Here is a 12,361-nt window from a genome sequence, read left to right on the forward strand (position 1 = left end):
CCTTTGACATTTAATACAATAAAATAACAATCAATCAATGATAGTTTAGACGCAAAATGAGTTAACGACATAAGTTTATTTTTACATATAAAAAAATACAGATAAAAGAACATAATCAAGTGCGACCAAATTTCTTTACTTTAAAACTTGGTGGCAATTTGTCCTCCAGTTTATTCGTTAATACCTCGACTGCAACTACGCCCTTCTCAATCCGAGTAAAAAATAACAAATTGTCAAAATTATTAATGGTTTTAATAGAAAAGCCAACAGACTCATCAGTCGAAATATGTTTTATATTACTAGACTTTCCCAGAGTTCTTAATTTCTTTACATCACACTTTTCATTCTCAAGTACTTTACATTTATCAATAATGTGGACAGCAGAGGAGTCGTACATGATGATCTTGTCTTCGTTTTGAGGATCATAAAAAGCGCCTCGAATTGTTCTTCTAAGATCATTTGAGTAAATAATGTTGTTTGCATCGAAAGTAAAAAAATTATTAGAAAAGGATGTATATTTCCCGGATTTAACAGAGCATTCAACCACAATACCGTTCGAATATGTAATAAAAACTAATGTCTTATGTAGACTTATTGACACAGTAGATACGGGTGCATGATTGTACCTTGGAAGATGGGATACGAGATCCCCAGTTTCATAATTCACAACGACAACATTGTCATCAAAATCAGCTAGTACTATATATTCTCCTTCGATGTCAAATTTAGATATACTAGAAGTAAGCTTAATCTGATTTTGCTCAATTTGCTTTAACTTATGCAAAGACATCCCATCCTCCTCTTCTAAAATGCTGAGTAAAATTAGTTTCCCAACATTGTTAATAAGTAAGCACTTGTTCGAATTGGGTATAAATTTAATATGATGTGTATCACTAAATTTATCTTGTGACTTAATACGTTTAAGTTGAGGAGATACTTTTTCATCTGGAGAGACTGACAAAGAATAAAAACGACATGAGTTTTGAACAGCATAAGCAAGAAAATTTCCGGAATCTGATATATCTGAACACCAAATAGTCCTTCCATCATTATTTTCTATCTTTAAAAGATTGACTGGATTTTGACCCATTTCTAAAATATTACCTACTTCTAAACTATTCTTTAGATTGTCCTTTGTTTCTCCTAATTTCCAGAGTTCCAAGGAATTACTGTAGCGAAATAACAAACATCTTATAGCGCTAGAAAGTGATACAGCATTTCCGTAGGGCAAGGGTGCATAAGAATATTTGGATCGTGACTCAATTAATGTTAAATAGGAATCAATCCCTGTCAAAGCAATAGTTTTAGGACCAATAGGCATAATGGATCGATTGTCATGTTGATTTACAGTTCGATGTATAGATTTGATCCATTTACTCCTACCATCTTTATGAAGGATGGGCTGAAAGTACATAACAACAGGATCTACTCCAGTTGAGTACGCAATTTTTTGCTTACGATCTACTCCAACAGTAAGTACGTCTGCTTTATGGGTTTGGTATGAATCCAATAAAGTCCCTGTTTTTCCATTCCAAAATGAAGTTTTACCTCGACTATCACCTGATATAATAACTTCATTGTCCAAATAAGCAACAGACCAAACAGTTGTTTCGCGACCTTTGAATGTACGAGCCGTGCTAAGTCTATGAAGTGGATGCCCTGTTTTGGTATCCCACACCCTCAATGTGTCGGTAGAGCCCGTTACCATCTTATCTCCAGAAAGAGGTTCCCAAGCAAGAGATAGGATTCGACCTTCTTGTTTATCAAGTGACTTTTCATAGACAATCTCGCCTGAAGACTCTTCTCTGAATATGCACACAACACCTTCTTCCGTACCAACAGCGATCCTCTTGCTCAAAGGATGATAATCCAAGCACCATGAAGCACCCCAACTCACAGGCGACTTTGATACTGCTCCAGACTGAATGTCATGTGACAGGATATATCCGTGCAAACCCGTGGAGTACATTCGTCCTTTGGCTCCGAATGCAATAGCCTCTAGAGAGGATTCTCCAGTTGGAAGCCAACGCTGAAAGAAAGGAGCTCCTCCTCGTAGATTCCAAATCTCAATCCATGCCTCTTCTTCATTTCCTGCAACCTCTTCTCTTCCATTCACATCGTGTCGTGTTCTTGCAAGAGCCAAAAGTTCACCAGAGTGATTCAGGCACAAACCATGAGCCGCTCTTGGCTCTAAGTTGAAGAGACGGACGTTATGTGCCAGGGATCTGGACCCCATTCTTCTTGATAGAGAGAAAGACGACGGAATTAAGGATTTGTAGTTTACTTTAAGATTCAGTTTCAAGTTTGGCTACCAGACAACTGACAACACACGTGTAAATACTAAATGTGATTGAATCAATGTTTATTTGTATTGCTGGGCAGTGGCGCCCTCACACGTATATAACATCATATTTTATTTATTTATAAGATTTATTGCTGGTGGCACGCAACCTTTCCTCAGAAATGATATAATAAATTGTTCAGATTAACAATTCCTGATTTTAGGTTATCCAATCATCATTCTGAACATTAATAAAAAAAGGATGAGTTATTATGTATAAAAAATCAAAAGCTGACAAAAAATGCTGTGGTGTTATTAATATTTAACGGTATTACTACTACCTATGGGCTATTAATATGTTAACATATGCTACTATCTATTAAAAAATTAACAAAACATAAAATAATAATTATAATAGCACGAATACTTTTCCCTTTCTACTCTTAAAATTGTTTTTTTTTTACGTTTTGCCAATAAAGAAATATGATTGTGAGTAATTTCATTGCAAGAGTATATTATAGTGTGCAATTTCATTACAATTATATTATATTAGGGCAATCAAACTATTGAATTATGATGGAGAAACATGACATGAAAGACCCCATTTAATATAACATAATATACCCCAGCCCCCAGGTTGTTCAAGTGAACTACTTGGCCACAAGGTAGGTCAATATTCCACCTTCACGACCTGGTTCTAAGGCCAAAATTGTTTTATATCTTCATGCTTACTAGAAGGATTCCTTGATGTTCAGGGAGTCGGCGACGGATAAATATAACCTGCCCAGCGCCCAACAGTTCACTTTCACAACCCGTGGGTTTAATAGCATATTAAAAAATCCTTGATTATAAATGCAGTGGCGGTGTAGTTTAATCTGTCTTGGGCCCTGTACTTCAACTGTACAACCTAATATTTTATATTGTAAATTTTTTAGAGAATAATGGAGTATTTTTAATTGATTCGACTTTATTATCTACTAGCCGTAGTTCGCAACATTGTCCTGAGTAATTAGGCGGCGGCTAAAAGGCAATTTTTGAGTTAATAATATGGAAGATAACTCCCAAAGGAATCCTCAGTGTTACTCACCGTCGTTTTTCATGAGCAGACCCACACGTAACTACTCAATACTTATATCAATTCATATGACGTATTTGGTCCTCAAGAATGAGGAAATAATATATTAAGAGTTTGAGAGAATTTTTTTTTTTTTTTTTTTTTTGAGATGACTAATAATTACTTTAGTCTTGAGGGCGCTCACTATTAAAAACAAACAGAAACTCTTTTCATCTTTTTTTTTTTTCATCGGTCCAATTTTTTTACAATTCAACAGTCGTAAGAAGCGATTAGTCGTTCCTTCAGTCCTAGTTATCCTTTTATTTTCTTCAATTTTAGATAGGAATAAAGGACATATATGAAAACGAAGAAAATATAACGTATAACACTTGAATATTATACGTTCTAAGTACACACCTGCTTTCAATTTCAGGTATCTTGTCTCTTTGAAAGATGTTATAATAAAACAATTGTTTTAATAACCATAGAAGACCAAATTGGACTGACCAATTTTATTAAGTCCGAAATGCAGTCTTTTTAGTTTTTTTATACCGATCCAACACTAGTCATATGTTATAAAGAATGACAGAAAATTTTTTTATTATGTACAATTAAAGAATTATGCAATGTATTAGTGAGCTCCGCTCAAAATTATTGAGCAAGAGCACGCTCAATGTTTTGAATAATGAAAGAGTGCGCGCAAGCTACTTTATAAGAGCGATAAAATCGCTCGAATTTTTGCTCATTTATAAAATTTTTTGTTACTTTTCCGTTTCTGCATCTTATGAGATATCATCAAAAAATATATTTGAATGTTTGGCAGAATTGCCGTTAGATCTAATCAAGCACAAATGTTACCTTCTGATTTATAAGCTGCTGTCCTCAGTACCGTTGAGAGTATTTTCTAAAGGTTGCCAATTATTTAAGGGTATATACCAGAGTTTAAAAGATGAAAACTTTGAAAAAAAAAACAAAAAAAAACAAAAACCTTTTGTCAATGAATCGCATCATTTTATGGATTTTTTTATTAAAAATATCATTTCAGATCTGTAAGTTTTATTTATTCCCGTACCTTATTTCTCTTCATTTTTTTGGAATAAATAATACTCCTATACGAATATATAAATTTCCAGAAATTAATTGCTATCATAAAGAGTTGTCAAATTCAAATACTCCTATACGAGCGAAAAAATGAACGGTAGCGTGCTCATTCTTTTAAAAAACGAACGAGAGCACGCTTACAACATTAATAACTGAGCAAGAGCGCACTCAGGATTTCTTGAGCAGTCCAATGCTCTGGCTTGGACATCTCAAGCTACGCCCATGGCTCGGGCTTTAGGTATTTTTAGCTAATTGTGTATAAGCATAAATCAATTATTCAAGGGATTGACTTAATTGTAATTAATTAATATATAATATAAATTGTATTATTGTAGGACGATTTGGCCCACTAATGGTAACAATTAGGGATGCTAAAATTGTCGAAATCATCATGAGTGTAAATCAAAAAGAAAAGTAGATGTTGGCAACATTAATAAATGACATATCTGCTGACAGATACCCCTATATTAATTTTAGAGTGCGTTGCTAGCTACCTATGAACTTCCAAAGTACGGAGAAATAATTAATAAAATCACTCATAACCTGCAAGTTACCAGCATATACTTTTTTTACAAGGATTTTGATCATTTTCACATACCTAATAACCACATATAACAATAATAATTTTTGTAATCACTTTAATGTGTGTTTTCGAAACTCATTTATTGTCTTAGGGCAAGGCTCAACGGTAATTAAAATTATTCACAAGCCAACAGAGCTAAGCCATTTTTTTGCTAGCCCTGTGAAAAATTAACTAGCCCATTATACCACAAAATATAAACTACCTAATTATTTGGTATATAGACGGATATATTTGATTGTTATAGATTCAACGAGAAACACCTAAACAATACCGTTTTGTCCAATCAGAAACAAGGACACCTTGCACTGTACGGAATATTTTAAATACTTCGGTGGGTTCTGGAACTGAAATTGCGTTTTGCGCTTAGAAATGACAATTTTGTTAAAAAAAAAACATTTCCGAACTTCACAGGAAGTTAAATATTGACAAATTATCTTTTAAAAATCATCTGTAATATTTGTTTTTCATGTCTATTCAATGTATGATACGTTGACATAAGGCAATACTCATGATTTGAACCCAAAATTGCCTGTGTATATGCGGTATTTGAGGTCCTGCCCGCATTACGTGGTCAACCGGGCTAGATTCAAAGATGGGCAAATTCTTACCTACTATGGAATCATAACTCAATCATTGTCGAGAAGTGTTTACCACTTATAATAATCATTTCTAATTACTGGTGTTCAAAATTACAAAAATTGGACAGTCCGAACAAACAGACGGATTTGTCTTTATTTGATTTAAGATATAACCAGCAATATAATATAGAATATTAGTTTGTTGTTCAGACTAAATGACTTAAGGGTCATTTAGTTCAGACAATACAGTATCTTCTCTAGCTGAGCCATTGAAGAAAATATGCATTATCTGCTTCGTCTGATATATTTTTCCCTTCGTTTAATTAATCTAAGAAATCTATTAAGTATTCACCATTATCATATTGATAATTAAACGATACCATTTCCTTTATTTCTTGTACCGAATAAGGCTGAATAAATTTTCGGTGACACCTTGCTTCAATCTTCCAGTTAAATTGAAAGATAATCCTTCATCAAAGAGTTCATTGTGCTGGATTGAAGTTGTCAAGAAAATTATAGCAGTTTGCCATGGCTTCCAATAATATTTTTTCCCATATGTCATTGGCGGATAACTTGGGATCACTTTTTTTGAAGTTTGAATAATTTATTAACAACTTTTTCAAGATTATGGTGACTTAAAACCATCATCGGTGATCGAGAGCTCATGAGTTTAATCCAGGAATTATTTAAGTGAATAAATTCGGTTCCTTATAAGATTAACAGACTCTTGGATCGTTGACAACTATATCAGGCATGCAATTGTTGCATGAGGGGGGGGGGGCGGAGTCATTGCATCAACAAAATTAATTAATTGGAAGGGGCTGTGGTTTATGACACTTTCAGAATGCTTGGGAACAACTTTCAATTCCTGAACTTTTTCGAGCTCTACAAGTTTTGCAAGATGTTTTATCGTAGCAATGGGGTTTAATATTTTTTTTTCTTTCTTAAAAAATGATGGCACAATAATTTACATATTGTTTATTTAAGGTGTATGAAGAACATCACAAAGAAAGTATAATTTTTCTTGAACTTTCAGGATGAGGTACGAAATTGACAATTTCATTTCTTCTTCCAAAATTAACTCTCTACCAAGGGAACATAGCCTGGTTAGATAAACATATATCTGTAGTAATTTTTCTTACCCGTAGACCTATTTTGGAAGGTCTTATGACCACATCCTTTGTAGGATTACCAGTACAGCCCCATTGACTGAATCTGGAGTAAATAAATGACCAAAAATCACTTGCTTCGATTTACTAACAATTCCAGCGAACTTGATGACTAGAATATGTGCCGCATATTTGCCTCTGTGCTATGGAAGAGTGTCCTGACCCATTAGATAGTCTAGTCGACTTTATACTTTTTGATGACCATTTCCTCCATCAATATCGCAGAATTATTTTCTTCTTCACTGAAGGTCGTTGATTTAAACTTTAAAAAATCAAAAGCATATTCAATATTCAAATGAAATGCCTTCAGTTTTTTTCTTCCCAGTGTCCTCAATTACTGTAAAGGAAATCTTTGGTCAAGGAGGGATTCTTAACTTGACGAATCAAAAAGCAAATCGGTAAAGTGCAAATTACAAATTGATAAGAAAGGACATAGCTTCAAAATATGAAATAAAATAATCGTATTTTTCCGGATTGTTAATAACGTCTTTTTAAATGAACTTACTGGATTATAGCAACAGTTTGTTGTTGAAAATGTATATATTAATATTATATATCATCTTAATATTTTATCATGTAAGAAAAAATAGAATATATTTTATCAAAACCTAGAAGGAAAACCCCTATATTTTCAAAATAAATTATTTTACATGCGTAATAATGAATTAAAATGAGAATTCTCAATTAATTAAGGATATCATTCCACTTATTTATGTAATTGATTTGAATAATATTTTTCGAATTTTCTAACATAAGTTGTTTAATGTATTTAAGCTTTATTAATTAATAATGGACAAAATCGAAAAAAGTTTGAACGACTTTTTTCCGCTTCACGAAAATAGTCAATTATGTAAACTCTATTTATAATATTAAGACATGAATTTCTAAACAGTATCTAGATGAGAAATCCATGATTAATGCTACAAATAGTAAATAAAACCCTTCCAAGACATTTCAAACAGGAATTTAGGGCAGCTGACAATTTTAAGCCAATCAGAAACGAGGAGGTAAAAATAAGTTTTTCTTCTAGCTAGACACTTGAGTCCTTTATGGGCGCAAGACTAAAAAAAGAGACATTTCAGTGACAAAGTTGATGATTTCAAATAGACTATTTGATATTTCTACTCCTTAACTAAAGTAGTTAAGTATAAACAATTCTGACAAACGAACAGAGAAAATTCTCTTAGATAATGGTTTTGGTAGCTCCAAAAGAAGCTGGTGTAAAAATACTCGTATATAAGAACCTCTGGAGATAAATTAAGCCTGCTTAGGGGCTGAGCATTTGGTTGTCCTCTTGTCAATAGTCTTCTTATGAGCCTTTTTATAGAAGTTTTGGCTTAGTTGATTTTTCACGGATTTAGGCTTCTCAATGGCCTTGATAACCTTACTTTTGCATGCAACAGGAAGCTTGAATTTTCTCAATGCACCCGAAAATACTTGGCATGAGCCAAATAATATGCAAACATCTTCAGCAACTTCTCTATTGGTGATATAACAATTTTCCAAAATCAATTGCTTCACTTTTTCAACGTTTTCATCGGTTGTTGGCGTGCTGGGGAGACCAGAGCGAGCATCGTCTTTAACATCTTTTCGGCCTTCTTTGAAGCGTTTTGCTGCAATTGAACTTGTGTTCTACTCATAGTAGACTTGCCAAATACCCCAGTCAACATTTCGAGTGTCCTGATACATATTATTTCATTTTTAAGCAAATCTGGATTTTTACACTTTTATCATTTTTTTTCTATTTTAGAAAATTGTGGAGTACATTATAAGATTTGTAACCTTTTTATCTGTCTAAAAGTGCCAAAGTTGTGGGAATGTATACCAACATTATAAAAAAATATAATTTGAGTGTAAATCATTGATAAACGATACTGACAGAAAGCACTATAAAAACTATGCTGCTCCTTGCTCGCTAATACATTTGAATTCACTAATTAGGGAGAAATAGTTAATAACTTATGAGCACTGATATCTTGCAGGTTAATTAATTTTTTAATTTTTTTAAAATGTTTGCCCACGAGGATTTTGACAATTTTCATATCCCTAATAACAATTAACAGAACAGAAACAGGTTTCAAAAGAAGAAAATAATCTTAACGTTCCATCATGATCATTGATAAATCTTTAAAAAAAAGTTAAATTTGCAATAAATAGATAGAAGAATGGGTTCAACATTTTCAAGTGGAATCAACAAAAATACTTTTTAGTCTCTTCAGAATCAAGTATATAATTAAACTCTCACAGTCTCCCCTAAACATCATATAAAATAATTGTTTTCTATAGAGAGGGGTTTCGTGAGTTACGTCCATCGTCACCATCAGCTGCCACGGCAGTAGTATCGCATCTCAATATTACTGGTACGCGTTGATCAGCTAGCTCTGTGTTGTTGTAGAATGTAGATAGACTAGACGTTGCTCACCGGCTACATCGTCTCCTCCATTTTTTCTGGAAGTAAGAGATAGTTCCAAGGAGTCCCCGGACGTTATTGTGTTCTGACAGATATCAAAAGAGGGGAAATGTCCACTTGGACGGAGCACAAGGCTCCAGATGGTCGAACATACTTCCACAATCGTACCACGAACGAATCTGCATGGGAGAAGCCAGATGATCTCAAGAGTCCAGCTGAATTGGCTTTATCCAAATGTCCTTGGAAGGAATACAAATCCGATTCGGGCAAGGATTACTTTCACAATACAGAAACGAAAGAATCCGTCTGGAGCATCCCGGAGGATCTTCTAGTGTTAAAGACGGCGGTGGAGGAAGAAAAGAAAAGGAAGGGTGGTGAGAACAAAAGCAAGAAGCCTGTTTCTAACGTGAACGCTCCTCCACCAGTGGATAGCCCCTCCAAATCTGCATTGGAAGCTGCAATGGCTGCAACTCTTGCTGCATACTCTGATTCCTCAGGGGGGGAAAAAGGCGCCTCAAGGAAGTATTGGAAAGATCGAGACGGTGACTCAGGGGGGATCCACTAAAGTTATATTCAAGGACAAAAAGGAGGCCATGGAAGCCTTCAAGGACTTGCTTCGAGAGAAAAAAGTGCCTTCTACTGCAAACTGGGAAACAGCCCTGAAAATGATATCCCGTGATCCTCGATATGAATATTTATCAAAGCTTAATGAAAAGAAACAAGCTTTTAATGCCTATAAAATAAATAAGCAAAAGGAAGAAAAGGAGGAACAACGACTCCGGGATAAAAAAGCAAAAGAAGACTTCGAGGACTTTTTGATGTATAATGATGCTATCAACTCCACTGTCAAATACTATCGGTGTGAAGAAATGTTTGGTGAAATGCCTGTATGGAAAAACGTCAACGAAGGGGATCGAAGAGAAATATACTTGGATTCTATTAGAAATATGCAAAAGAAGGAAAAAGATGAGGAAAAACGTTTAAGACGCAAGAATACTAATCGACTCACGGATATACTAAATAGAATGACCGGTATAAGGTATGACACAACATGGGCTCAAGCTCAAAAAAAATGCTTCTTGACAATCCTGCATTTGCTGATGATGATGAACTACTCTCGATGGACAAGGAGGATGCTCTTGTTGTTTTTGAGGATCATATCCGTGAATTAGAAAAAGACGAAGAATTAGAGAAAGATCGTTCCAAGAAAAGAATCAAGAGGCAGTATCGAAAAAATCGTGACGCTATGATCGAACTCTTGGACGAATTACATGAACAAGGTATTTTTTACATCAAGTCTTCCTAAAAACACATTCTAATATTTTTCTCTCTCCCCCTGCTCATGTTGTATAGGAAAATTGACTTCAATGTCATTGTGGGTAGAATTGTATCCAACTATATCTGGAGACATTAGATTTTCCAACTCTTTAGGACAGCCAGGCTCTACACCCCTCGATCTTTTCAAATTCTATGTAGAAGATTTGAAATCAAGATTTTATCAAGAAAAAAAAGATAATAAAAGAAATATTGAAAGCCAAGGACTATGAAGTAAAGGTAATTAAATATTTTAACTCATTTCTATGGGCTAATTTTTACATATATAATTGATCTCTTTTCTTTTAAAAAAAATAGACAGTCACATCTTTCAAAGACTTCGCTGCTGTAATTTGTGACGACAACCGCTCTGCTAGTTTAGATGCTGGTAATGTTAAGTTGACTTACAATAGCCTCTTGGAGAAAGCGGAATCTAAAGCCAAAGAGAAACAAAAAGAGGAAAATAGGAAAATGAGGAAACTTGAGACAAGTTATCGGTCACTTTTGAATGAATTTTCAGTGACGATTGATACATCTTTTGAAAGTATAAAAGGTAAATTGGAAGGAGAGCCGGCTTATGAGGCCCTACCTACAGACGAAGATAGAGTAAGAGTATTCCGAGAATATCTCAAGGATATGGAAGAAACTTGTTACCATAATCACGGAAATAAGAAAAAAAAGAAGAGTAGAAAAATGAAGAAGAGAAGTATAAGCCATTCATCGATTGACAGTGAAGAAGACGAAAGAGGATTTGGGATAATAAAGGAAAAGAAGAGGAGGCGTAAGTATTCTGATTCAGAATCATCTCTGGAGTCCGAAGACGAATATAGCCGCCATTCAAAAAAGAAAAGTAAAAAAGTGAAAAAGAATCATTCATCAAGTGAGAGTGAACATGGTTCGAATAAAAAGAAAAGGAAATCCAAACGCCCATCTTCTCCACCTCCACTATCTCCACCATTTATGATATCTGTTCCACCACCCATTTCTTCAAATCAGCCCAAGTCTCCTGGTGAGGCGTCTATCGAAGAAGGAGAACTATCTGAGGAAGAGCTTGAAATGAAGAGAATGCAACTCCTAAAGGAATTGAATGAGGGCGATCGTGACTAAATTATGTAAAATGATTAACTTTGGACCTTGTACATAAACATGTAAATATCCGTTTTTTGCTCTTTTATTTCATTTTGAATAACTTTTTTTTCATGTAAATTTTGTTAATATGTGTTATAAGTAACAATATATTATCACAGTAAAGGTATCATAATAATATGTATAATAATTATAATATGTTGTCTCTGGGCAGATAATGAAAACGAAGGGGGTACATGGGGAATGATTAATTCGTACAATTAATTAATTCTAATGAGTCATCATACAAAAACTGGAAGAACATGAGGTGTATCTAAATATATCATTAATAATAACAATAGAAATGTACTGAGAAATAGGCCTCTTCTCAATGATCAGAAATGGTTGTTCCAAGTCTTTGTTGCATAGGTGAATCGTTCTCCTCTGATGAGCTGCTTGAGTATCTTTGAGCTGTTATGACTTGAGCTCTTCGTTTAAGCTTCCCTTTGTTGGGAGGTCTATGTTGAATTAAATGAAAAGCATGTAAGTGGATATGTATAATTAATAATTATCATCAAAGTACTTTTTACCTTTGAAGTTTTGGTCTGTAGTCGACATCCGAGTCACTATCATGTCGAACTTCAGGATGGAGTAAATTTTCACTACGGACTGGAGGTGTTGAGCTGGGAACTTGACGGCTTAGAAACTCCTCGGATCGGCAATTTACTTTTGAATACATGGGCTCAACCAGCTTAAGTTAAATTTTTGTTATAAGAAACAAAATATAAGTTTTTATTAAATACTCA

At 34.2% G+C, this 12,361-nt stretch overlaps 3 protein-coding genes and 1 long non-coding RNA gene across 4 annotated transcripts in view; 2 read left to right on the forward strand and 2 right to left on the reverse strand.

Moving 5' to 3' along the window:
* Positions 1–57: 57 nt before the first annotated feature.
* Positions 58–3,183, reverse strand: l(3)72Dn (UTP4 small subunit processome component l(3)72Dn). Its single transcript, XM_040712109.2, has 2 exons — positions 3,014–3,183; positions 58–2,522 (listed from the first exon to the last, which is right to left on the reverse strand). Exon 2 carries the CDS (start codon positions 2,234–2,236, stop codon positions 116–118), a length of 2,121 nt encoding a protein of 706 aa, XP_040568043.1. The 5' UTR covers positions 2,237–2,522; positions 3,014–3,183; the 3' UTR covers positions 58–115.
* Positions 3,184–9,156: 5,973 nt separating this feature from the next.
* Prp40 (pre-mRNA processing factor 40) lies at positions 9,157–11,745 on the forward strand. The gene is given in 6 exon segments (XM_040711376.2): positions 9,157–9,663; positions 9,665–10,243; positions 10,246–10,456; positions 10,530–10,681; positions 10,683–10,730; positions 10,809–11,745. Coding segments are annotated over 6 exon segments (2,157 nt in total). The 5' UTR covers positions 9,157–9,285; the 3' UTR covers positions 11,598–11,745.
* The window catches only part of LOC121117075 (cell adhesion molecule Dscam1-like), a 219,158-nt gene continuing 218,378 nt past the window's right edge, over positions 11,582–12,361 (reverse strand). Inside the window, 2 exon segments of the mRNA XM_071888296.1 lie at positions 11,582–12,073; positions 12,146–12,306. Coding sequence (XP_071744397.1) covers positions 11,944–12,073; positions 12,146–12,306 — 291 coding nt within the window. The 3' untranslated portion in view covers positions 11,582–11,943.
* Positions 11,961–12,357, forward strand: LOC139905348 (uncharacterized). Its single transcript, XR_011780011.1, has 2 exons — positions 11,961–12,098; positions 12,154–12,357. It is a non-coding gene; the product is annotated as an uncharacterized lncRNA (long non-coding RNA).

Source organism: Lepeophtheirus salmonis, chromosome 5, assembly GCF_016086655.4.
Source record: "Lepeophtheirus salmonis chromosome 5, UVic_Lsal_1.4, whole genome shotgun sequence".
Classification (NCBI taxonomy): Eukaryota; Metazoa; Arthropoda; class Copepoda; order Siphonostomatoida; family Caligidae; genus Lepeophtheirus; species Lepeophtheirus salmonis.